General features: G+C 41.2%; 1 protein-coding gene across 5 annotated transcripts in view; it reads left to right on the forward strand.

Annotated features, from left to right (window-relative positions):
* Positions 1-27,558, forward strand: part of Spf45 (splicing factor 45) — a 216,671-nt gene that overhangs the window by 172,436 nt on the left and 16,677 nt on the right. For all 5 annotated transcript variants that reach the window (XM_071661428.1, XM_071661427.1, XM_071661426.1 and 2 more), the window contains 3 exons: positions 1,507-1,649; positions 1,819-2,052; positions 20,357-20,531. In XM_071661428.1, coding sequence (XP_071517529.1) covers positions 1,507-1,649; positions 1,819-2,052; positions 20,357-20,531 — 552 coding nt within the window. The remainder of the gene's footprint in view (positions 1-1,506; positions 1,650-1,818; positions 2,053-20,356; positions 20,532-27,558) is intronic.

Genomic DNA, 27,558 nt, shown 5'->3' on the forward strand with positions numbered 1-27,558 from the left:
CTCCAATTAGGTGTCCCACTTCTCCTCGTTCCCTCCACCTCAGACCTGTATATCCTCTTGGTCAATCTTTCCTCACTCATTCTCTCCATGTGACCAAACCATTTCAGAACACCCTCTTCTGCTCTCTCAACCACACTCTGTTTATTACCACACACCTCTCTTACCTTATTATAACTTACTTGATCAAACCACCTCACACCACATATTGTCCTCAAACATCTCATTTCCACCACATCCACTCTCCTGCACACAACTCTATCCATAGCCCATGCCTCGCAACCATACAACATTGTTGGAACCACTATTCCTTCAAACATGCCCATTTTTGCTTTCCGAGATAATGTTCTCGACTTCCACACATTCTTCAAGGCTCCCAGAATTTTGGCCCCTTCCCCCACCCTATGATTCACTTCCGCTTCCATGGTTCCATCCGCTGCCAAATCCACTCCCAGATATCTAAAACACTTCACTTCCTCCAGTTTTTCTCCATTCAAACTTACCTCCCAATTGACTTGACCCTCAACCCTACTGTACCTAATTACCTTGCTCTTATTCACATTTACTCTTAACTTTCTTCTTTCACACACTTTACCAAACTCAGTCACCAGCTTCTGCAGTTTCTCACATGAATCAGCCACCAGCGCTGTATCATCAGCGAACAACAACTGACTCACTTCCCAAGCTCGCTCATCCCCAACAGACTTCATACTTGCCCCTCTTTCCAAAACTCTTGCATTCACCTCCCTAACAACCCCATCCATAAACAAATTAAACAACTATGGAGACATCACACACCCATGTCGCAAACCTACATTCACTGAGAACCAATCACTTTCCTCTCTTCCTACATGTACACATGTCTTACATCCTCGATAAAAACTTTTCACTGCTTCCAACAACTTGCCTCCCACACCATATATTCTTAGTACCTTCCACACAGCATCTCTATCAACTCTATCATATGCCCTCTCCAAATCCACAAATGCTACATACAAATCCATGTGCTTTTCTAAGTATTTCTCACATACATTCTTAAAAGCAAACACCTGATCCACGCATCCTCTATCACTTGTGAAACCACACTGCTCTTCCCCAGTCTGATGCTTTGTACATGCCTTCACCCTTTCAATCAATACCCTCCCATATAATTTTCAGGAATACTCAACAAACTTATACCTCTGTAATTTGAGCACTCACTCTTATCCCCTTTGCCTTTGTACAATGGCACTATGCAAGCATTCTGCTAATCTTCAGGCACCTCACCATGAATCATACATACATTAGATAACCTTACCAACCAGTCAACAATACAGTCACCCCCTTTTTTAATAAATTCCTCTGCAATACCATCCAAACCCGTTGCCTTGCCGGCTTTCATCTTCCGCAAAGCTTTTATTACCTCTTCTCTGTTTACCAAATCACTTTCCCTAACCCTCTCACTTTGCACACCACCTCAACCAAAACACCCTATACCATGTAATTATGTATCAAAAATTTTTTTTGCAGGTGTAGGGGCGGCCATTGCTCCACCCCCATCGCTAGGAGCAGAAGATGGAATTATTGCTCCAGGTGGTACCAATAAAGGAGCGAACTTTAGTGGTATTGGAAGTACCATTGCTGCAAAAATTATGGCAAAGTATGGATTCAAGGTATGTCAAATGATACGTTAAATGATAGGTAATGCACTGATTGAAATGCTTTATAGTTTATAGTTCAAGCTTATAAGGTCCATCATTAAAAATTAGAAACACAATGATTTAGCATGTGATCATCAAGATTAGATGTATGCCATATTAATTTGTATGTTAATCATCATAGGAAGGGCAAGGTCTTGGTAAAAGTGAACAAGGCATTGTTAAGGCTTTGGAAGTGGAAAAGACAAGCAAACGGGGTGGTCGCATAGTACTGGAACGGGAAGACTCCCCTGGACCTCCTGTCATGCCACCACCAGTTGCTCCACCTCCTCCACGCCCATCCCCAGCTCCAATGGAAAAGCCTGAGGCCAAGATGGCTCACATATTACGTAATCCATCCAAGGTGGCTCTCCTCAGGGTATGCTTTCATTTCATTCATGTCTGGTAGATTGCTCTGTTTGAAGCAAGACAGTTTTATTAAATCCTTATTCAAATACATTATTGATGCCTTGTTATACAATCTAACACTTGTGTGCTGTTTATTGGTTTTTCAAAATTATTTTCAAAATTATTCTTATGTGCGTGTTGATAGTTTTATCCAAGATTTTATCTCTCTTGCCTGTATATTGATTTTTTTCACATGTTTACACCTACACAATGATTCTTTGGTTAGAGTTTCATCTTTTTGGGATGTAAACATTTTGTCATCCAAGCTTCCAATTTCATTTTGACATATCTTTCCTTCCATTTTATTTAAGAAATCTGCCTTTGTCTGTAACTTTACTTGTGCTATTTTCACATTCATTGTCATTATTCTTAAAATATATTATCAGTCTAGACTAACTGTTGTCAATACTTCATATCTGTATTGTCACAATCCTAGCTGCCTTCAACTACGGTTGGTCTCGACCCCTTAACACATTAGCTCAGGATTGTGTCCTGACATAACTGTCTCTATTGATACCCTAGGCTATTTAGATGCTGCTACCTCTTCGGTAGAATTCAGGAGTGACATAAACACCAAATCCAAATATATACTTGTCGCATTTCACTGATAAATAGGTCAGGATCACTAATACACTTGAAACAATTAACAAAACAATATATTGCAAGAAATAACTAAGTACAAATTATGATCTGAACACAAGATGGACGCCATGGCGGATTAGCCACTGAAACTTTTATTTATATGATTTATTATACTTTGTCGCTGTCTCCTGCGTTAGCGAGGTAGCGCAAGGAAACAGACGAAAGAATGGCCCAACCCACCCACATACACATGTATATACTTACACATCCACTCATGCACATATACATACCTTTACATCTCATTGTATACATATATATACACACACAGACATATACACATGTACATAATTCAGACTGTCTGCCCTTATTCATTCCCATCGCCACCCTGCCACATAATGAAATACCAACCCCCTCCCCCCTCATGTGCATGAGGTAGCACTAGGAAAAGACAACAAAGGCCACATTCGTTCACACTCAGTCTCTTGCTGTCATGTATAATGCACCGAAACCACAGCTCCCTTTCCACATCCAGGCCTTACAGAACTTTCCATGGTTTACCCCAGACACTTCACATGCCCTAGTTCAATCCATTGACAGCACGTTGACCCCGGTATACCACATCGTTCCAATTCACTTTATTCCATGCACGCCTTTCACCCTCCTGCATGTTCAGGCCCCGATCACTCAAAATCATTTTCACTCCATCTTTCCACCTCCAATTTGTTCTCCCACTTCTCCTCCTTCCCTCCACCTCTGACACATATATCCTCTTGGTCAATCTTTCCTCACTCATTCTCTCCATGTGACCAAACCATTTCAAAACACCCTCTTCTGCTCTCTCAACCACACTCTTTTTACCACCACACATCTCTCTTACCCTTTCATTACTTACTCGATCAAACCACCTCACACCACATATTTTCCTCAAACATCTCATTTCCAGCACCTCCACCCTCCTCTGCGCAACTCTATCCATAGCCCATGCCTCGCAACCATATAACATTGTTGGAACCACTATTCCTTCAAACATACCCATCTATGCTCTCCAAGATAATGTTCTTGACTTCCACACATTCTTCAATGCTCCCAGAACTTTTGCCCCTCCCCCACCCTACGATTCACTTCCGCTTCCATGGTTACATCCGCCGCTAAATCCACTCCCAGATATCTAAAACACTTCACTTCTTCCGGTTTTTCTCCATTCAAACTTACCTCCCAATTGACTTGCCCCTCAACCCTACTCTACCTGATAACCTTGCTCTTATTCACATTTACTCTCAGCATCTCTTCTTTGACACACTTTACCAAACTCACTCACCAGCTTCTGTAGTTTCTCACCCAAATCAGCCACCAGCTCTGTATCATCAGCGAACAACAACTGACTCACCTCCCAAACAGACTGCATACTTGCTCCTCTTTCCAAAACTCTTGCATTCACCTCCCTAACAACCCCATCCATAAACAAATCAAACAACCATGGAGACATCACGCATCCCCACCGCAAACCATTATTCGTTGAGAACCAATCACTTTCCTCTCTTCCTACACGTACACATGCCTTACATCCTCGATAAAAACTTTTCACTACTTCTAACAACTTGCCTCCCACACCATATATTCTTAATACCTTCCACAGAGCATCTCTATCAACTCTGTCATATGCCTTCTCCAGATCCATAAATGCTACATATAAATCTATGTGCTTTTCTAAGTATTTCTCACATACATTCTTCAAAGCAAACACCTGATCCACGCATCCTCTATCACTTGTGAAACCACACTGCTCTTCCCCAATCTGATGCTCTATACATGCCTTCACCCTCTCAATCAATACCCTCCCATATAATTTACCAGGAATACTCAACAAACTTATACCTCTGTAATTTGAGCACTCACTCTTATCCCCTTTGCCTTTGTACAATGGCACTATGCAAGCATTCTGCCAATCCTCAGGCACCTCACCATGAATCATATATACATTAGATAACCTTACCAACCAGTCAACAACACAGTCACCCCCTTTTTGTCATAAATTCCGCTGCAATACCATCCAAACCTGCTGCCTTGCCGGCTTTCATCTTCCGCAAAGCTTTTACTACCTCTTCTCTGTTTACCAAATCATTTTCCCTAACCCTCTCACTTTGCACACCACCTCGACCAAAACACCCTATACCTGCCACTGTATCATCAAACACATTCAACAAACCTTCAAAATACTCATTCCATCTCCTCACAACACTACTACTTGTTATCACCTCCCCATTAGCCCCTTCACTGAAGTTCCCATTTGTTTCCTTGTCTTATGCACTTTATTTACCTCCTTCCAAAACATCTTTTTATTCTCCTTAAGATTTAATGATACTCTCTCACCCCAACTCTCATATGCCCTCTTTTTCACCTCTTGCACCTTTTTCTTGACTTCCTGCCTCTTTCTTTTATACATCTCCCACTCATTTGCAATTTTTCCCTGCAAAAATCGTCCAAATGCCTCTCTCTTCTCTTTCACTAATAATCTTACTTCTTCATCCCACCACTCACTACCTTTTCTAATCTGCCCACCTCCCACGCTTCTCATGGCACAAGCATCTTTTGCGCAAGCTATTACTGCATCCCTAAATGCATCCCATTCCTCCCCTACTCCCCTTACGTCCTTTGCTCTCACCTTTTTCCATTCTGTACTCAGTCTCTCCTGGTACTTCCTCACACAAGTCTCCTTCCCAAGCTCACTTACTTTCACCACTCTCTTCACCCCAAAATTCTCTCTTCTTTTCTGAAAACCTCTACAAATCTTCACCTTCGCCTCCACAAGACAATGATTAGACATCCCTCCAGTTGCACCTCTCAGCACATTAATATCCAAATATACATATTTACATGTGTATATTTCATTTTCTACTCCTAGCTTTTAGTAGGGTGTTTAGAGTGTTCCTTGTTTTCTTAGTAAACCTGTAATTAGATTTACATATGCACCTGACAAACTTTTTCTTTCAATGCTTGATTAATACTGTGAACCTTGATACATATATTGGACCTTTAGGTGTATAGAAACTTTTAGATTTAGGGGGTCAGAAACCCCTGTCATGCTGGTGAAGCAAATGCTTCTTACCCTTTGTTTACCACTTGATAGTTTGTATTGTGGCTTGGTCTGTGTGTACCCTCTGGTTAATTATTTTTCCTCTGAAGGCTTTCATTGTATGGGTCACTAACTAGGTGAATACACAGAGGCAGGAACTAGGACATGTTGTCACATAGTGATGGTGATGATTCATGTCCTGAATTGGTGTCACCTAAGGTCTGTCAGTCAGTTCTCCAACTTTAGGGTTCTCTCTCTATTGGCCTTGACTGACATTTCACTTGGGAAGGGGTTTTCTTAATTAGATCCTTGGGGTATAGGATTTTTTTTTTCTACAGAGACTGCTTTTGCAGGGTTAAGAGTGATGGGAACTGTGAGCAAAGATCAGCACTCCAAGTCATGTTGGTTGGATCACTTGGCTCATACATCTTGTAGACCCACAATTCAGCTGCTGTTGCACCATGACTTGTACCTCCCCAAAAGCAGGAACAGACAACAAGGTCAAGCTTTACACATAGACATGAGTACACCCATCCTTATCTTTGTACAAGGTTTATATTGTGTGGAAACCTTTCACAAAGAGAGATCATATATAGGGGACTTATAGAAGAACAGAGATTAATGAAGATTTGGCACACTTTTATACGGCACATAGCTGCATAGTAGCAAATTTTGTTGGCATAGAAATGGGGAATGGTAGAAGTAGGTTCCTTCTAGAATATAGATATTGCATATAGTAATGGGCATAAAGAGAGGAATGGGTGTATTTATTTAGAAGAGTTTGTCGGACATCCATAAGACATCCATAAGACAAATGAAATTGTCTTCCTTCATTCTGATTTTGGATTGAGACATAGAAACAGTCAAAAGGGCAGGTAGTGTAGTAAGTATGTTTAATCTTTTTGACACTAGCTTCCTTGAGATTACACAGCTCAGGCTAAGCTCACTGAACTTTTAATCCAGAGATCTTTGTGTACTGTGGGGAGTGTTTGATCTCTGAATCATTTCCAAGGAAAAGGATATTAGACATCCCTTTGTTTCTGAAAATCTCTCTTTACCCTGATTAGTGTACTGATGATATACTGTACTTATTAAAATATTTTGGTGATGGAAGGTCCGATACTACAGCCTGGACTCAGCCAAAGACTTTACCAAGAATAGGGCCTGCTGTGTCTGTAAGAGTGGTAGTTATCAACATGTAAGTTGAGAAAAAAAAAAGATACAAAAGTAGTATACTTTTCTTTGTGTTGGTGTGTGAGGATGATGAAGTGGATGGGGAGGACCTGGGTTAATGGTATTGATGCTCTATGTTCATATATGATAACCATGGTCTTTTTACAAGTATGATATCTTTCTACATACACTAATCACATTACTCTTTTCATGAATTTCTCCAAGCATGATGTCATGCTTCTCATTTGTACCTATTACATTTTTTTTTTTTTTTTTTTTTTCCAAACTATTCGCCATTTCCCGCATTAGCGAGGTAGCGTTAAGAACAGAGAACTGGGCCACTGAGGGAATATCCTCACCTGGCCCCCTTCTCTGTTCCTTCTTTTGGAAAATTAAAAAAAATTGAGAGGGGAGGATTTCCAGCCCCCCGCTCCCTCCCCTTTTAGTTGCCTTCTACGACATGCAGGGAAAACGTGGGAAGTATTCTTTCTCCCCTATCCCCAATTACATACCCGATATTATTATTTTCATGTATGTTATGTATTTACAAGTCATGTACACAGACAGAACTTTCTTAGATCAAATAAAATGCAGCCTCATTTTCATAGAAACATAAACACTAATGCAAGAGATGTTTCTTTTATTTGAAAATTGACTGCGGTAGTGGGGGTGTACGTCTGGGATAACTCCTTGATTACACTGTCTGCAAAAATCCTTGTTTTCCTTCCCATACACTTTCAAAGGCAATGTCATATTGTAGTCATCTCTCTTTTGGCCCTAATTACCATCTGCAGATGTCCAGGCATGGAATTTGCAAGGTTCCTGAAGGATTCTAGGTCCATGTTGTTGTTCCATATGGTCTTGATCTGATTGAGGCAAGGCACTGATGAGCTGTTACTGGAAGCAGCTGCATGATTGTGCGTTCTGAGCACAAGTGTGTTTAGAGATCTCTCGTATACCCACATTTTCTTGCTTCCAGATGAGCATTCAAGCTTCCAGATGAGCGTTCAATCTTTCTCTTCTTAGAATGGTGAAAGCCAACTAACTTGAAGCACAGGTGCAAGAAATACTGTGCCCAGAAGCAAAATTTCTTAAATGAAGTGCTCAAACTGTTTGAAACATTAGTCTCAGAGACCAGTTGTACAACAATGTCATTCTGAGAGTGTCATTTGCTGGTACCCACAATAAACTTTATCTTTGTATTACCTTTGAAACTATATTGGGGAGTACTGTATTTTTTGTGGACACTGTACGTATATGCATTCTTTTTGAGGATCTGTGGATGATTAAGATTTGTATTTTTTCCAGCTGTGGTAGTAGGCAGCTCTTGATATCCATGGATTAGCATTGCAATGAAACATTAGGGATTCCAAATGGGGGAGGGAGATAGGGGAGCAACAAAGACTGAACTTATGCAAATTTTGGCATGTTGTATTTTATTTTGTTATAGAATGTAGACAAAGGTGGCAATGGATATATTTGTTAGTTCTCTTTCTTCTATGCTTGATGGAATTTTTCAAATTTTTTTTTGATAATTAAGATATGTATTTTGGGAGAAAGAATTCTACCACCTTACTTCATGCATGTATTTCATTTTCTAAGAGATGGAACGAAGAAGGGGCAAGGTGATGAGTGCTCCTCTTCTTCAAAGGCTCAGGTTAGGATGTCTAAATGTGTCTGGATGTAACCAATTTGAGAAGAAAGGGAAGATAGGTTAGAGGTAAAGAACCTGAAAGAACCTGGATATTCTGACTCTGAGTAAAACAAAGCTCAATGGTAAAGGTGAAGAGTGGTTTGGGAACGTCTTAAAGGTAAAGTCAAGGGTTGGTGGGAGGGCAAGAGCTAAGGAATGGATAGCACTACTGCTGAACCAGAAATTTTGGGAATTTGTGTGAAAGAGTGTAGGGAAGTGAGCTCCAGTTTGAAGTGGGTAAAATTGAAAATGGGTTGAAAGAGTAGACTGATTATTAGTAAGTGCTTATGCATCTATCCATGAAAGGGGGGTGGTGTTTTGGATGCAGCTGAATGAGTGTGTCAGCAGATTTGGTGCTAGAGAATTCATGATGGATGGTTTAAGTGCAAGAATGAGTAATGTGGCAGTTGAGGGTAGAAAGGGATTCATCCCACTTAAATAATATTATGGTAAAACCTGCGACTATGTTCGAATAATTTTCATTGCTAATTTTTGCTATCTGATCATATAGTAATTTCTCTACCTCTGGTGTCAGTGCTGGGGTCCTATTAACTAATCCTACCATTATTTTCCTTTGAAACTTATGTGGAGGCGAAGGTGAATATTTTAGAGGTTTTCAGAGAAGAAGAGAGAATGTTGGGGAGAAGAGAGTGGTGAGAATAAGGGAGTTTGGAAAGGAGACTTGTGTGAGGAAGTACCAGGAGAGATTGAGTGTAGACTGGCAAAAGGTGTGAGCAAATGACCTGAGGGGAGTGGGGAAGGAATGGGATGTATTTAGGGAATCACTGATAGCTAGCGCAAAAGAAGCTTGTGGCATGAGAAAGGTGAGAGGTGGGCAGATTAGAAAGGGTAGTGAGTGGTGGAATGAAGAAGTAAGGCTCTAAGTGAAAGAGAAGAGAGAGGTGTTTGAATGATTTTTGCAGGGGAGTAGTGCACATGAAAAAAAGTGGCAGGAGGTCAAGAGAAAGGTGCAAGAGGTGAAAAAGAGGGCAAATGAGAGTTGGGGTGAGAGTATCATCAGATTTTAGGGAGAATAATATGTTTTGGAAGGAGGTAAATGACATGTGTAAGACAAGAGAACAAATGGGAACAGTGAAGGGAGCAAATGGGTAGGTAATAACAAGTGGTGATGAAGTGAGGAGATGGAATGAGTATTTTGAAGGTTTGTTGAATGTGTTGATGATAGAGTGGCAGATATAAGGGATTTGGTTGGGATGGTGTGCGAAGTGAGAGGTTCAGTGAGAATGGTTTAGTAAACAGAGAAGAGGTAGTGAAAGCTTTGCGGAAGATGAAAGCCGGCAAGGTGGTGGTTTTGGATGGTATTGCAGCAGAATTTATTAAAAAACGGGGGTGACTGTGTTGTTAACTGGTTGGTAAGTATATTCACTGTATGTACGGATCATGGTGAAGTGCCTAAGGAAGGCAGAATGCATGCATTGTGCCATTGCACAAAGGTAAAGGGAATAAAGGTGAGTGTTCAAATTACATATGCATAAGTTTGTTGAGTATTCCTGGGAAATTATACGAGAGGATATTGATTGAGAGGGTAAAGGCATATACTAAGCATCAGATTGGGGAAGAGCAGTGTCGTTTCAGATGTGATAGAGGATGTATGGATCAGGTGTTTGCTTTGAAGAATGTATGTGAGAAATACTTAGAAAAACAAATGGATTTGTATGTAGCATTTATGGATCTGTGGAAGGTTTTGAGAGTATATGGTGTGGGAGGTAAGTTGTTAGAAGCAGTGAAATGTTTTTATCAAGGATGTAAGGCATATGTATGAGTAGGAAGAGAGGAAAGTGATTGGTTCCCAGTGAACGTTGGTTTGTAGCAGGGGTGCATGATGTCTCCATGGTTGTTTAATTTGTGTGTGGATGAGGTGGTTAGGGAGGTGAAAGCAGGAGTTTTGGAGACAGAGGCAAGTTTGCAGTCTGTTGTGGATGAGAGGGCTTGGAAAGTAAGTGAGTTGTTGTTTGCTGATGATACAGCACTGATGGCTGATTTGGGTGAAAACTTGCTGAGGTTGGTGACTGAGTTTGGTAAAGTGTGTGAAAGGAGAAAGTTAAGAGTAAATGTGAATAAGAGCAAGGTTATTAGGTTCAGTAGGGTTGAGGGGCAAGTAGTTGGGAGGTAAGTTTGAGTGGAGAAAAACTGGTGGAAGTATTTTAGATATCTGTGAGTGGACTTAGCAGTGGATGGAACCATGGAAGCAGAAATGAGTTACAGGGTTGGGGAGGGGGCGAAGGTATTGGGAGCATTGAAAAATGTGTGAAAGGTGAGAACATTATCTTGGAGAGGAAAAATGGGTATGTTTGTAGGAATAGTGGTTCCAACAATGTTATATAGTTGTGAGGCATGAACTCTAGATAGGGTTGTGTGGAGAAGGGTTGATGCGTTGGAAATGAAATGTTTGAGGACAATATGTTGTGTTAGCTGGTTTGATCCAGTAAGTAATGAAAGGGTAAGAGAGATGTACAGCAATAAAAAGAGTGTGGTGTAGTCAGCAGAAGAGGGTGTGTTGAAATGGTTTGGTCATGTGGAGAGAATGAATGAGGATTGGTTGCCAAAGAGGATATATGTGTCAGAGGTGGAGGGAACAAGGAGAAGCAGGAGACCAAATTGGAAATGGAAAGATGGAGTGAAAACGATTTTGAGCAATTGTGGCCTGAATATACAGGAGGGTGAAAGGAGTGCAAGGAATAGAGTGAATTGGAGTCATGTGGTATACCGGAGTTGATGTGCTGTTATTGGATTGAACCAGGGCATATGAAGTGTCTGGGGTAAACCATGGAAAGGTCTGTGGGACCTGGATGTGGAAAGATAGCTGTGGTTTTGGTGCATTACACGTGACAGCTAGAGACTGTGTGTGAACGAATGTGGCCTTGTAAATGGAAATGGTGAAGAGCTTGTAGATTTATGTGCTAAAAAAGGACTGGTGATTGAGAATATCTGGTTTAGAAAGAGAGATATACGTAAGTATAAATATGTAAATAGGAGAGATGGCCAGAGAGCGTTATTGGATTAAGTGTTAATTGATAGGCGTGCGAAAGAGAGACTTTTGGATGTTAATGTGCTGAGAGGTGCAACTGGAGGGATGTCTGATCATTATCTTGTGGAGGCGAAGGTGAAGATTTGTAGAGGTTTTCAGAAAAGAAGAGAGAATGTTGGGGGAAGAGAGTGGTGAGAGTAAGTGAGCTTGGGAAGGAGACTTTAGTGAGGAAGTACCAGGAGAGACTGAGTACAGAATGGAGAAAGGTGAGAACAAAGGAGGTAAGGGGAGTGGGGAAGGAATGGGATGTATTTAGGGAAGCAGTGATGGCTTGCGCAAAAGATGCTTGTGGCATGAGAAGCGTGGGAGGTGGGTTGATTAGAAAGGGTAGTGAGTGGTGGGATGAAGAAGTAAGATTATTAGTGAAAGAGAAGAGAGAGGCATTTGGATGATTTTTGCAGGGAAATAATGCAAATGAGTGTGAGATGTATAAAAGAAAGAGGCAGGAGGTCAAGAAAAAGGTGCAAGAGGTGAAAAAGAGGGCAAATGAGAGTTGGGGTGAGAGAATATCATTAAATTTTAGGGAGAATAAAAAGATGTTTTGGAAGGAGGTAAATAAAGTGCAAAAGACAGGGGAACAAATGGGAACTTCAGTGAATGGGGCTAATGGGGAGGTGATAACAAGTAGTGGTGACGTGAGAAGGAGATGGAGTGAGTATTTTGAAGGTTTGTTGAATGTGTTTGATGATAGAGTGGCAGATGTGGGGTGTTTAGGTCGAGATGGTGTGCAAAGTGAGAAGGTTAGGGAAAATGATTTGGTAAACAGAGAGGAGGTAGTAAAAGCTTTGCGTAAGATGAAAGCCGGCAAGGCAACGGGTTTGGATGGTATTGCAGTGGAATTTATTAAAAAAGGGGGTGACTGTATTGTTGACTGGTTGGTAAGGTTATTTAATGTATGTATGACTCATGGTGAGGTGCCTGAGGATTGGCGGAATGCTTGCATAGTGCCATTTTTGTACAAAGGCAAAGGGGACAAAGGTAAGTGCTCAAATTACAGAGGTATAAGTTTGTTGAGTATTCCTGGTAAATTATATGAGAGGGTATTGATTGAGAGGGTGAAGGCATGTACAGAGCATCAGATTGGGGAATAGCAGTGTGGTTTCAGAAGTGGTAGAGGATGTGTGGATCAGGTGTTTGCTTTGAAGAATGTATGAGAAATACTTCGAAAAGCAAATGGATTTGTATGTAGCATTTATGGATCTGGAGAAGGCATATGATAGAGTTGATAGAGATGCTCTGTGGAAGGTATTAAGAATATATGATGTGGGAGGCAAGTTGTTAGAAGCAGTGAAAAGTTTTTATCGAGGATGTAAGGCATGTGTACGTGTAGGAAGAGAGGAAAGTGATTGGTTGTCAGTGAATGTTGGTTTGCGGCAGGGGTGTGTGATGTCTCCATGGTTGTTTAATTTGTTTATGGATGGGGTTGTTAGGGAGGTGAATGCAAGAGTTTTGGAAAGAGGGGCAAGTATGCAGTCCGTTGTGGATGAGAGAGCTTGGGAAGTGAGTCAGTTGTTGTTCGCTGATGATACAGCGCTGGTGGCTGATTCATGTGAGAAACTGCAGAAGCAGGTGACTGAGTTTGGTAAAGTGTGTGAAAGAAGAAAGTTGAGAGTAAATGTGAATAAGAGTAAGGTTATTAGGTACAGTAGGGTTGAGGGTCAAGTCAATTGGGAGGTAAGTTTGAATGGAGAAAAACTGGAGGAAGTAAAGTGTTTTAGATATCTGGGAGTGGATTTGGCAGCGGATGGAACCATGGAAGCGGAAGTGAATCATAGGGTGGGGGAGGGGGCGAAAATTCTGGGAGCATTGAAGAATGTGTGGAAGTCAAGAACATTATCTCGGAAAGAAAAATGGGTATGTTTGAAGGAATAGTGGTTCCAACAATGTTGTATGGTTGCGAGGCGTGGGCTATGGATAGAGTTGTGCCCAGGAGGGTGGATGTGCTGGAAATGAGATGTTTGAGGACAATATGTGGTGTGAGATGCTTTGATCGAGTAAGTAATAATAGGGTAAGAGAGATGTGTGGTAATAAAAAGAGTGTGGTTGAGAGATCAGAGGAGGGTGTTTTGAAATGGTTTGGTCACATGGAGAGAATGAGTGAGGAAGGATTGAGAAAGAGGATATATGTGTCAGAAGTGGCGGGAACGAGAAGTGGGAGACCAAATTGGAAGTGGAAAGATGGAGTGAAAAAGATTTTGAGTGATCGGGGCCTGAACATGCAGGAGGGTGAAAGGCGTGCAAGGAAAAGAGGGAATTGGTACGATGTGGTATACTGGGGTCGACGTGCTGTCATTGGATTGAACCAGGGCATGTAAAGTGTCTGGGGTAAACCATGGAAAGTTGTGTGGGGCCTGGATGTGGAAAGGGAGCTGTGGTTTCGGTGCATTGTTACATGACAGCTAGAGACTGAGTGTGAACGAATGTGGCCTTTGTTGTCTGTTCCTGGCGCTACCTTGCACACATGATGGGGAGGGGGTTGTTATTTCATGTGTGGCGAGGTGGCGATGGGAATGAATAAAGGCAGACAGTATGAATTATGTACATGTGTATATATGTATATGTCTGTGTGTATATATATGTATATGTTGAGATGTATAGGTATGTATATTTGCGTGTGTGGACGTGTATGTATATACATGTGTATGTGGGTGGGTTGGGCCATTCTTTCGTCTGTTTCCTTGCGCTACCTCGCTAATGCGGGAGACAGCAACAGAGCAAAATAGAATCCAAATTAGAATATGCTTTTCAAGTTTGGTCACCATACCAAAAGAAGTACAAATAGCTAGTAGAGATAGTCCAGAGAAGTGTAACAAAGATTATGCCAGGATTAAGAGAGCTGAGTATGGGAAAGGCTAAAGGCTTTAAAAATGCTGATCTTGGGGTATATATATATATATATATATATATATATATATATTTTTTTTTTATACTAATCGCCATTTCCCGCATTAACGAGGTAGCGTTAAGAACAGAGGATGAGGACTGGGCCTTTGAGGGAATATCCTCACCTGGCCCCTTTCTCTGTTTCTTCTTTTGGAAAAAAAAAAAAAAAAATGAGGGGAGGATTTCCAGCCTCCCGCTCCCTTCCCTTTTAGTCGCCTTCTACGACACGCAGGGAATACGTGGGAAGTATTCTTTCTCCCCTATCTCAATCTTTGAATTTGTAACAGGTCAGTGATGTGGACAGTGAACAGTTCTTTGAGAGATGTAGCAACCAGAGAACACAACTTGAAATTAAGCAAGAAACTTAATGATAAAGTTTTAAAGAATTACTTTTATAAGAGTGGTGAATAAATGGAATAGGATGACTAAGAACATTGTTAATGTAGACAGCATACATATTTGAATGTATAATACTAGAAAATATTCAAGGAATGGGGCTCCACAAGTATAAAATTCCTTCTGGCACATTGGAAATTGGTAATAGCACACATGATTCTGTTAGAGTTATCAAACTTGATTGTCATTTCCCACATTAGCAAGTTAGTGCCAGGAACAGATGAAGAAAGGGCACACTTGCTCGTCCATTTTCAAGCTGTCTTGTGTAATGCAACAAACGTGCATTTCCCTCTCTACATCCAAGCTGTACAGACCTTTCCATGGTTTACCCTGGCTGCTTCACATTTCCTGGTTCAGTCCATTGACAGCATGTTGACCCTTGTATGCCACATTGTTCCAGTTCAGTGTGTTCCATCCATGCCTTTTACCCCTCTTCATGTTCAAGCCTTGACCACTCAATTCTTTTTTCACTCCATCCTTCTATCTCCAGTTTGGTCTTTCTCTTCTTGTTTCCACCACTTCTGACCCATATATCTTTGTCAACTTCTCGCTCATTTTCTCTATATGTTCAGACCATTTCAGCACACCCTCTTCAGCACTCTCAACCACTCTCTTTTTATTACCACACCTCTCTCTTACACACTCTTTTTATAACCACACTTACCTCTTGCCCCTACTGTTACTTACTCGATTAATCCATCTCACCCCTGTATTGTCCTTAAGCATTTCATTTCCTACACCTCCACTCTCTTCTGCACATTCTTATCTGTATCACATGCCTCACCTCCATATAATATTGTTGGGTCTACTATGCCTTCAAACATGCATTTTTGCCCTCCCAAATAAAAACCTCTCTTTTAGCACAATCCTCAATCCTCCCAGAACCTTCTTACCCTTTCTGCACCTAATGACTCACTTTTGGTTTCATGATTCCATTTGCCTTCATGTCCACTCCCAAGTATCTGAGACACTTAATTTCCTCCAATTTTTCTTCATTCAATCTCACACCCCAACTGACCTGTCCTTCTTCCTTTCTTTTTTTAACATTTACTCTCAACTTCACACACTCCTCCAAACTGATTCACCAACTTCTGCAATTTCTAACTTGAATTTGCTAACAACGCTATGCCATCAGCAAACAACTGACTCACTTCTCAGTCCTCTTCATCCCCTGTAGACTGCATACTTGCTCCTCTCTCCAAGATTCTTGCATTTACCTCCCTTACCTCCCCATCCATAATCAGATTAAACAGCCATGGTGATGTTATTAGGTAATTCGCTGTTGACAACAGCTGCCCATGGTGGTGCTACCATTCTGACTGAGGAGCGTTAAAGCTGTGCCGGGAACCATCTTTGCTCTCCATGTTAGAATTGCTGGTCTTACTTTGTGTCTCACCAAAATGTGACTAATGAGCTAGTCCTCCCATCTTCTTACAAGCACCATACACCTACTCAAACCTCCCTTATTTTCTTCACATAACTACTCTTGCCAACTTCTGTGTACTCAAATGTTTTCAGCATAATTGTGATAGATTCCAACAAGTCTATTGCTTCTGGTCCCAAGCATCATAGGCTGCAAAAAATCTTTAGCTTTCCTACTGCCAGTGAGAGGGAGGGAGCAGACAGTAGTAGTACTGGCCCCTCCTATAAGCTTCCCCTCTTTTGTAGACCCTCCTCTTTTTGAATTCATAATACCAACATTCATGGTCTCTCTAGTAACCTTCCCTCTGTTGAACATTATCTGTCTTGTACCTCTCATAATATCTTAGTTCTCTCTGAAACACAGAGGTCTAATGATGGTTTCACTAGGCCCATTTTCATATCCAACTATTCTCTCTACTCACGATTCAGGTTCAAAGGTCATGGTGTTTATGCTTGTTCTAACATCATTACACCTGTTGTGTGTCTCAGGGACCTCGGGTCCCCAAATTTTCATGTTACATGGCTCAAGGCCTGTCTCCCAACCTACCAGACTTTTCCTCAGTTTTGCCTATTGCTCTCCTACAAATTTTGTATCTTTCCTCTGCTGTCTATTCTTCTGCCATGATATAGTGGCATCTCCTCACCATCAGGCTGAGATTCTCTTTTTCAAGGATTTCAGTGTTCACCATATAGAATGGTTGAATTTCTCATGTACAGATGGTGGAGGGATTGAAGCCCCCACATTCTCCATTCTCAGAGATTTAGAACAAATTATCTCCCACTCTGTGAGATAACTGCTGTGATGACTTTCCTAATATTCAGGTTCTGTTTTTCACCTCTAATCCAACCTGCTGTAAGTACACAGTCTTTCCCCAGTTGCTTCATCTGATTGCTTTCTCATAAATGTATGTAATTTAACAGCACCTCCCCTGCCAGCTGCCCCTTCTAAGCATAAATACTGCACCTCAACAAAGCTGACTGGAATGACTTACATATCTTCTTTTCTAACTTTTCTTTTGTTGATTTCTGTCTTATGTGGTGATGCTTCTGACTCCACCAAATGCATAGCGGAGTTTATTCTTGTGGGAATGGAAGCATTTATCCCTTCTTCCTCTAAGATGACCTCTACATCCAATCCATGGTTCAACCATTCCTGTTCTGTAGCCATTCGGGCAAGGGATCAGGCATATTGAACTTGGAAAAACTCTACTTTCTCTCAGTCCCAATCAGCTTTTATCACTGCCCATGATCATTGCAATTGTTATCTCTGAAGTAAAGTGTTCCTTTATTCAAGGGAAATGTGATTAGCTCTCCTCCTCATCCACTGATAGGTCCTTCTGGTCTGTACCTAAGGGTGTGTCTAACATCTTCACTTGCTCTTCCTTTCCTTCAGTTTACTGTTCTGATGGTACTATAGCTGTTTCTCCTGTAGACAAAGCAATTTTCTTTGTCTCAATTTTCTCCACTGACTCCATCTTGGATGACTTTAACACTCCTTCACCCTTGATGCTTCACTAACTAATCCTATGCCCCTCCCTGTAATTTCTTTTCAGACTGTCCTGATGGCATCCATCCCTAGTTTTGAAAGAGTGTGTCTCTGAACTGGCACCTGTGCTTGCTCATTTGTTTGTTTTTTGTTTAAAATTGAAAACTTTTCGTTCTTGGAATCATTTGTTGATACATCCCATCCCTAAGAAGATTGACTGTTCTGACACCTCTAACTATCATCTTATTGCTTTGATAACTACCATTTCCAAAGTCTTTCGATCCCTTCTCAACTTCCGTATCTTTATTCTTCTTACTTCTTACATCTTCTCTCTGATCTCCAGTATGGCTTCAGTAAGGTGAGGTCCACTGGTGATATTCTTTCCTAAACTACTAATGTCTGGTCATCATCCCTGAAAGGTTTTGGGGAGTCATGTGTAGTTGCCCTTGACATATCCAAAGCTTTTGACTGGGTGTGGCATCAGGATTTCATCTCTAAGCTCTCCTCTTTTGGCTTACCTCCCTCACTTTGCTCCCTCATATTTAGTTTCCTCTATGGCCAATCTGTTTCTGCAGTTATTGATGGATCAGCCTCCCCTCCTTTCTCCATTAAGAGTGGTGTGCCTCAAGGCTTTTTCTTGTCCCCTACACTTTTCCTCCTCTTCCTCAACTATTTCCTCTCTTCTACAAATAAACAAATACACTTATATGCTGATGACTCAACACTGCATTCATCCACATCCTTCAATTCTTTCCCTTGTTTCTTTCCCTTTCACAATCCTCTCTGGATTTCAATTAATGTCCGGCTTTGATGTGGACTTTTGTCTGTTACTTAAGCCTCCAACATAAAGAGAAAAAAAGATTACAGACCTTTTCTGCAGACCAACCATCACTTGGAATCTTTCATTCTCTTCTCTTCCTACCTACTTGTACATATGGATTACACCCTTGATAAAAATTTCTCACTTACTATACACAGCTTTCTTCCCATACCGTATATTCTTAAGGCATCTCTATCCACCCTATCATATGCTTCATCCAGATTGAGAAATACTACATACTTCTATCCAGAGGAATACATGGTAGCAAGCAGAGAGAAAGACAAAGATGGACGAGGATTATCCCTTATGATAAAGAGATAGCCTTAAGTTTCAGGAAATACTAGAAGATGGCTTTTCCAATAGTATGATAGTATGTAATGGGAAAGGAAACTGCAGGAATCAGGAGGAGTACCTGTAGCCTCAAATAGAGGGTAGGGTACTTGTATCCTCAAATACACTGATGGGTACCTTTAGCCTTAGATACACTGAGGGGTACCTTTACCCTTAAGTACACTGTATCTGAGACCTTTAGTCTCAGATACAGGTAGGGATACCTTTAGCCTCAAATATTGGCAGGGGTAACTGTAGCCTAAGGTACAGGGAGGGGTACCTTTAGCCTCAAATACAGGCAGGGGTAACTGTAGCCTCAGTTACAGGTAGGGATACCTTTAGCCTCAGATACAGGCAGGGGTATCTTTAGCCTCAAATACAGGGAGGGGTACCTTTAGCCTCAAATACAGGGAGTGATACCTTAAACTTCCCAAGTACAGCGTGAGGGAGGAGTTGTGATGTGGTGATCCTTCCATCGTCCAACGCTCATCTCCATTACCCAATTTCCAGCATTACATTGGATTGAATGTTTACTTTTTGTGCAGAGAATTATAATTTTTGTGAACTGCAAATGTTTTGGATCCGGTCTATGTAAGAAAATGCAGTAACATAATTTTATTTATTACACAGTACAGATGTTTTTAGAAAATGCTATAAATATCTTTCAATTTTTTTGATGAATTAATACTAAAGTAAAACGTTAATTTGTACTGTGTATTGATGTACACTGCTGGAAATAGAATCAGTGTGAGGGAATTAACCCTTCCCAGAAAGGTGACTGGCATCCCCCACTCCTGTCCCTTGTACTTCATTGATATCTGTGGAAGTTATATGATACTACAGCATAAGAATGTGGAGTTTATCCTGGTCATATACCGAAATGAATACCTTTTAGTGGCTGGTGAGCAGTTGCTTGTTGGGGTGATCACACTCTGTTGCATCCCTATCATATACTGAAATAAATCACTTGTCAGGGTGATTACACACTAGTGCAGGGCACAGTTGTTGAAACCTGTCAACATTTTGTCTTTAGTTTTTACTATAGGGACTTTTCAAAATGTTTCTTACAGATTTATTGCTAATTTGCCATCTTTGTAATATGTGGATTTCTGTGGGACTGTGTTTTGTATTTAGCAATTTCTATTACTGATATAATTTTTGGGAATTCAATCTTTGCAATAAACAAGACCAAATATGTAAGTCGTATTTCTTATGAGAGCAAGTTGATGAAGATATTTTTCAAATAAGTAGATTTTGATGCAATTATGAATTGCACCTTATGTTGACATCTGACTTGCAGCATTGGACCTTGAATATAGTTTTATTTCTGTAGTACAGTGTATTTTTAACTGCATTGCTTATTTTTAGAATATGGTGGGACCTGGGGAGGTGGATGATGAACTTGAACCTGAAGTTCGTGAAGAATGTAATGGCAAATACGGTACTGTCGTACAAGTAGTCATCTTTGAGATTCCACGAGCTGTACCTGAGGAAGCAGTGCGCATTTTTGTTGAGTTTCAGAGAGTTGAATCGGCCATTAAGGGTAAGTTAAGGAACTTTTCTTCTTGTTTTAGTACTGATTAGTAGCAAAAATTAAAATCAAAACATCTGTATGTGTTTCCAATAATCCTGTGCTGTTCTTTATCAGAGATGACCTCCCAGTGAAATAGAATGATATATTTTTCCTTACACAACACATGTATATTGTCCAAACTTAAAGAAAACTCCCCAAAAGTAGTGTACTTTCCATTATATTTATATGGTAGGATTTGGATTGAAATGTGGCAGCCAGTGCATAAAACTTGTGTTTTTCCAGGCATGATCCCACATATATCTTACCTTCCTTAACTTTCTGCCCTGGGAGTCCCTAATAATGAGGCCTGTGTGTAGTATGGTAGTGGAGTGATCGAGTCTAAAGCAAAGCTTTGTAATTTAGAGTGTGATATTCTGCTGCAGTCATGGCAAGATAGTCTTCGAATTGATGGTGTTTCATGCCATATCTTTGAATAACGTTTACCATGGATATAACCCAGTTCATAACAGACCTCAAGTGTGTTCACTTTCCATAAAGTGACTAACTGAATGATACAGTGGATTGATAACACTAGATATTCAGTTTTTTATTTTCCATTTCTTGATGTGCCCAATAAATTCAGATTTAGTGCTATTCATTTTCTTTGAGCAATCTGTTGTTAAGCTCTTTAGCTGTACCCAGATGATTTATAGGTATAATTCTTTCAGATGCTTTCAGAAAAAAATCTTTATGGGTAGTTGTTTCAGTACCTTTCAAGTTCTAAAGCACTACTACCTTTTCATGTATCTTTGAATTTTCATTCACTCATAGGCAAGAATAAGCAGCTGTGCTATAAGGTACACATGATTACTCTTTTGCAGCACCACTGAAGATGCAGTACACGTATGTGCTTTTTTTTTAAGATGGGAAAACATGTTTGTCCCTAAATCTTCAACTGTTATAGTTGTATCACTTGCAAATATATAAACACAAGCAAAAGCATGTACTTTAAAGGAACATACCTGGGAATACCTGATTTAAAAAGAGAGTTACATATGTGAGTGGAGAGAATGTCAAAGGGCATTATTGGATTACTTGTTAATTGATAAGTGTGTAAAAGAGAGAGACTTTTGGATGTTAATGTGCTGAGAGGGGCAGCTGGAGGGATTTCTTGTCACTATCTTGTGGAGGTGAAGGTGAAGATTTGTAGAGGTGTTCTGAACAGAAGAGAGAATGTTGGGGTGAAGAAAGTGGTGAGAGTATGTGAGCTTGGAAAGGAGACTTGTGTGAGGAAGTACTAGGAGAGATTGAGTGCAGAATGGCAAGAGGTGAGAGCAGATGATATGGTGGGAGTGGGTGAGAAATGGGATGTATTTAGGGAAGCAGTGATGGCATGTGCAAAAGATGCCTGTCGCATGAAAAAGGTAGGATGTGGGCAGATTCGAAAGGGTAGTGAGTTATGGGATGAAGAAGTGAGGTTGTTAGTGAAAGAGAAAAGAGAGGTGTTTGGATGATACTTTTGGGGAAGTAGTGCAAATGACTGGTAGATGTATTAAAGAAAGTGGCAGGAGGTCAAGAGAAAGGTGCAAGAGTTGAAAAAGAAGGCAAATGAGAGTTGGGCTGAGAGAGTATCATTATGTTTTAATGAGAATGAAAAGATGTTTTGGAAGAAGGTTAATAACGTGTGTAAGTCAAGAGAACAAATGGGAACATCGGTGTAAGGGGGCAAGTAGGGAGGTGATAACAGGTTATGATCAAGTGAGAAGATGGAGTGATTATTTTGAAGCTTTGCTGAATGTGTTTGATGACAGAGTGGCAGATCTAAGGCATTTGGTCTGGGTGGTGTGTGAAGCAAGAGTGTCAAGGAGAAAGGTTTGGTGAAGAGAGGAGAGGTAGTGAAAGCTTTACAGAAGACAAAATTTGGCATGGTGGTGGGTTTGGATGGTGTTGCAGTGGAATTGATCAAAAAATGAGGTGACTGTATTGTTGATTGGTTGGTAAGGATATTTGATGTATGTATGGACCATGGTGAAGTGCCTGAGGATTGGCAGAATGCATGCTCAGTGCCATTGTACAAAGGCAAAGGGGATAAAGGCAAGTGTTCAAACTACAGAGGCATAAGATTGTTGAGTATCCTGGGAAATTATATAGGAGGGTATTGATTGAGAGGGTGAAGGCATGTACACAGCATCAGATTGGGAAGAGCAATGTGGTTTCAAAAGTGCTAGAGGACGTGTGAATCAGGTGTTTGCTCTGAAGAATGCATGTGAGAAATACTTAGGAAAACAGATGGATCTGTATTTAGCATTTATGGATCTGGAGAAGTCATTTGATAGGGTTGATTGAGATGCTTTGTGGAAGGGTTTAAGAGTATATTGTGTGGGCGGTAAGTTACTAGGAGCAGTGAAAAGTTTTTACCAAGGATGTAAGGGATGCTCACGAGTAGGAAGAGAGGAAAGTGATTGGTTGTCAGTGAATGTTGGTTTGTGGCAGGGGTGTGTAATGTCCCCATGGCTGTTTAAATTGTTTATGGATAGGGTGGTTAGGGAGGTAAGTGCAAGTATTTTGGAGAGAGGGGTGATTATGCAGTCTGTTGGCAATGAGAGGGCCTGGGAAGTGAGACAATTATTGTTTGCCAATGATACAACTCCCGTGGCTGATTTGTGTGAGAAACTGCAGAGGTTGGTGACTGAATTTGAACAAGTGTGTGAAAGGAGAAAGTTGAGGGTAAATGTGAATAAGAGCAAGGTTATTAGGTTCAATAGGGTTGAGGGACAAGTTTATTGGGATGTAAGTTTGAATGGAGAAAAACTGGAGAGAATGGAGTGTTTCAGATATCTGGGAGTGGGCTTAGCAGCAGATGGAACCATGGAAGTGGAATTAAGTCCCAGGGTGCGAGAAGGGGCAAAGGTTCTGGGGGCGATGAAGAATGTGTGAAAGGAGAGAACATTATCTTGGAGAGCAGAAATGGATATGTTTTAGGGAATAGTAGTTCCAATAATATTTCATGCCTGTGAGGCATGGGCTATAGATGGGGTCATAAAGAGGAGGGTGAATGGGTAAGAAATGAAATGTTTGAGGACAATATGTGGTGTGAGGTGGTTTGATTGAGTAAGTAACTAAAGGGTGAGAGAGATGTGTGGAAATAAAAAGAGTGTGGTTGAGAGAGCAGAAGAGGGTGTATTGAAATGGTTTGGACATATGGAGAGAATGAGTGAGGAAAGATGGCTAAAGAGGATGTATGTGTCAGGTGGAGGGAACAAGGAGAAGCAGGAGACCAAATTGGAGGTATACTGGGATCGACTTGCTGTCAGTGGACTGAACCAGGGTATGTGAAATGTCTAGGGTAAACCATGGAAAGGTCTGTGGGGCCTGGATATGGATAGGGAGCTGTGCATTATACATGACAGTTAGAGACTGAGTGTGAATGAATTTGGCCTTTTCTGTCTGTTTTCCTGGTGCTACCTCGCTGAAGCAGTGGGGGTAGCAATACTGTTTCTCCCCTATCCCTGGGGATAGGGGAGAAAGAATACTTCCCACGCATTCCTCATGTGTCGTAGAAGGTGACTAAAGGGGATGGGAGCGGTGGGCTAGAAACCCTCCCCTCCTTGTATTTTAACTTTCTAAAAGGGGAAACAGAAGAAGGAGTCACGCGGGGAGTGACTCAGAAGGCTCAGATTGGGGTGTCTAAATATGTGTGGATGTAACCAAGATGAGAAAAAAGGAGAGATAGGTAGTATGTTTGAGAAAAGGAACCTGGATGTTTTGGCTCTGAGTGAAACAAAGCTCAAGGGAAAAGGGGAAGAGTGGTTTGGGAATGTCTTGGGAGTAAAGTCAGGGGTTAGTGAGAGGACAAGAGCAAGGGAAGGAGTAGCACTACTCCTGAAACAGGAGTATTGGGAGTATGTGATAGAGTGTAAGAAAGTAAACTCTCGATTGATATGGGTAAAACTGAAAGTTGATGGAGAGAGATGGGTGATGATTATTGGTGCATATGCACCTGGGCATGAGAAGAAAGATCATGAGAGGCAAGTGTTTTGGGAGCAGCTGAATGGGTGTGTTAGTGGTTTTGATGCATGATACCGGGTTATAGTGATGGGTGATTTGAATGCAAAGGTGAGTAATGTGGCAGTTGAGGGAATAATTTGTATACATGGGGTGTTCAGTGTTGTAAATGGAAATGGTGAAGAGCTTGTAGATTTATGTGCTGAAAAAAGACTGGTGATTAGGAATACATGGTTTAAAAAGTGAGATATACATAAGTATACGAATGTAAGTAGGAGAGATGGCCAGAGAGCGTTATTGAATTATGTGTTAATTGATAGGCACGCGAAAGAGAGACTTTTGGATGTTAATGTGCTGAGAGGTGCAACTGGAGGGATGTCTGATCATTATCTTGTGGAGGGGAAGTTGAAGATTTGTAGAGGTTTTCAGAAAAGAAGAGAGAATGTTGGGGTGAAAAGAGTGGTGAGAGTAAGTGAGCTTGGGAAGGAGACTTGTGTGAGGAAGTACCAGGAGAGACTGAATACAGAATGGGAAAAGGTGAGAAGAAAGGAGGTAAGGGAAGTGGGGGAGGAATGGGATGTATTTAGGGAAGCAGTGATGGCTTGTGCAAAAGATGCTTGTGGCATGAGAAGTGTGGGAGGTGGGCAGATTAGAAAGTGAGTGGTGGGATTAAGAAGTAAGATTATTAGTGAAAGAGAAAAGAGAGGCATTTGGACGATTTTTTGCAGGGAAATAATGCAAATGAGTGGGAGATGTATAAAAGAAAGAGGCAGGAGGTCAAGAGAAAGGTGCAAGAGGTGAAAAAGAGGGCAAATGAGAGATGGGGTGAGAGAGTATCTTTAAATTTTTGGAAGGAGGTAAATAAAGTGCGTAAGACAAGGGAACAAATGGGAACTTCAGTGAATAGGGCTAATGGGGAGGTGATAGCAAGTAGTGGTGATGTGAGAAGGAGATGGAGTGAGTATTTTGAAGGTTTGTTGAATGTGTTTGATGATAGAGTGGCAGATATAGGGTGTTTTGGTCGAGGTGGTGTGCAAAGTGAGAAGGTTAGGGAAAATGATTTGGTAAATAGAGAAGAGGTAGTAAAAGCATTGCGGAAGATGAAAGCTGGCAAGGCAGCGGGTTTGGATGGTATTGCAGTGGAATTCATTAAAAAAGGGGGTGACTGTATTGTTGACTGGTTGGTAAGGTTATTTAATGTATGTATGACTCATGGTGAGGTGCCTGAGGATTGGCGGAATGCTTGCATAGTGCCATTGTATAAAGGCAAAGGGGATAAGAGTGAGTGCTCAAATTACAGAGGTATAAGTTTGTTGGGTATTCCGGGTAAATTATATGGGAGGGTATTGATTGAGAGGGTGAAGGCATGTACAGAGCATCAGATTGGGGAAGAGCAGTGTGGTTTCAAAAGTGGTAGAGGATGTGTGGATCAGGTGTTTTCCTTGAAGAATGTATGTGAGAAATACTTCGAAAAGCAAATGGATTTGTATGTAGCATTTATGGATCTGGAGAAGGCATATGATAGAGTTGATAGGGATACTCTGTGGAAGGTATCAAGAATATATGGTGTGGGAGGCAAGTTTTTAGAAGTGAAAAGTTTTTATTGAGGATGCAAGGCAAGTGTACGTGTAGGAAGAGAGGAAAGTGATTGGTTCTCAGTGAATGTAGGTTTGCGGCAGGGGTGTGTGATGTCTCCATGGTTGTTTAATTTGTTTATGGATGGGGTTGTTAGGGAGGTGAATGCAAGAGTTTTGGAAAGAGGGGCAAGTATGCAATCTGTTGTGGATGAGAGAGCTTGGGAAGTGAGTCAGTTGTTGTTCACTGGTGATACAGCGCTGGTGGCTGATTCATGTGAGAAACTGCAGAAGCTGGTGACTGAGTTTCGTAAAGTGTGTGAAAGAAGAAAGTTGAGAGTAAATGTGAATAAGAGCAAGGTTATTAGGTACAGTAGGGTTGAGGGTCAAGTCAATTGGGAGGTAAGTTTGAATGGAGAAATACTGGAGGAAGTAAAGTGTTTTACATATCTGGGAGTGGATTTGGCAGCAGATGGAACCATGGAAGCAGAAGTAATTCATAGGGTGGGGGAGGGGGCAAACATTCTGGGAGCCTTGAAGAATGTGTGGAAGTCGAGAACGTTATCTTGGAAAGCAAAAATAGGTATGTTTGAAGGAATGGTGGTTCCAACAATGTTTTATGGTTGTGAGGCGTGGGCTATGGATAGAGTTGTGAGGAGGAGGGTAGATGTGCTGGAAATGAGATGTTTGAGGACAATATGTGGTGTGAGGTGGTTTGATCGAGTAAGTAATAAAAGGGTAAGAGAGATGTGTGGTAATACAAAGAGTGTGGTTGAGAGAGCAGAAGAGGGTGTTTTGAAATGGCTTGGTCATATGGAGAGAATGAGTGAGGAAAGATTGACCAAGAGGATATATGTGTCAGAGTTGAAGGGAACGAGGAGAAGTGGGAGACCAAATTGGAGGTGGAAAGATGGAGTGAAAAAGATTTTGAGTGATCGGGGCCTGAACATGCAGGAGGGTGAAAGGTGTGCAAGTAATAGAGTGAATTGGAACGATGTGATATACTGGGGTCGACGTGCTGTCAATGGATTGAGCCAGGGCATGTGAAGCGTGTGGGGTAAACCATTGAAAGTTCTGTGGGGCCTGGATGTGGAAAGGGAGCTGTGGTTTTGGGCATTATTGCATGACAGCTAGAGACTGAGTGTGAACGAATGGGGCCTTTGTTGTCCTTTCCTAGCACTACCTCGCACACATGAGGGGGGAGGGGGATGTTATTCCATATGTGGCGAGGTGGCAATGGGAATGAATAAAGGCAGACAGTGTGAATTGTGTGCATGTGTATATATGTATGTGTCTGTGTATGTATATATATGTGTACATTGAGATGTATGGGTATGTATATTTGTGTGTGTGGACGTGTATGTATATACATGTGTATGGGGGTGGGTTTGGCCATTTCTTTCGTCTGTCTCCTTGCGCTACCTCGCAAACGTGGGAGACAGCGACAAAGCAGAATAAAAAAAAAATAAAAAAAATAT

Source organism: Panulirus ornatus, chromosome 73 (genome assembly GCF_036320965.1).
Source record: "Panulirus ornatus isolate Po-2019 chromosome 73, ASM3632096v1, whole genome shotgun sequence".
Taxonomy (NCBI): domain Eukaryota; kingdom Metazoa; phylum Arthropoda; class Malacostraca; order Decapoda; family Palinuridae; genus Panulirus; species Panulirus ornatus.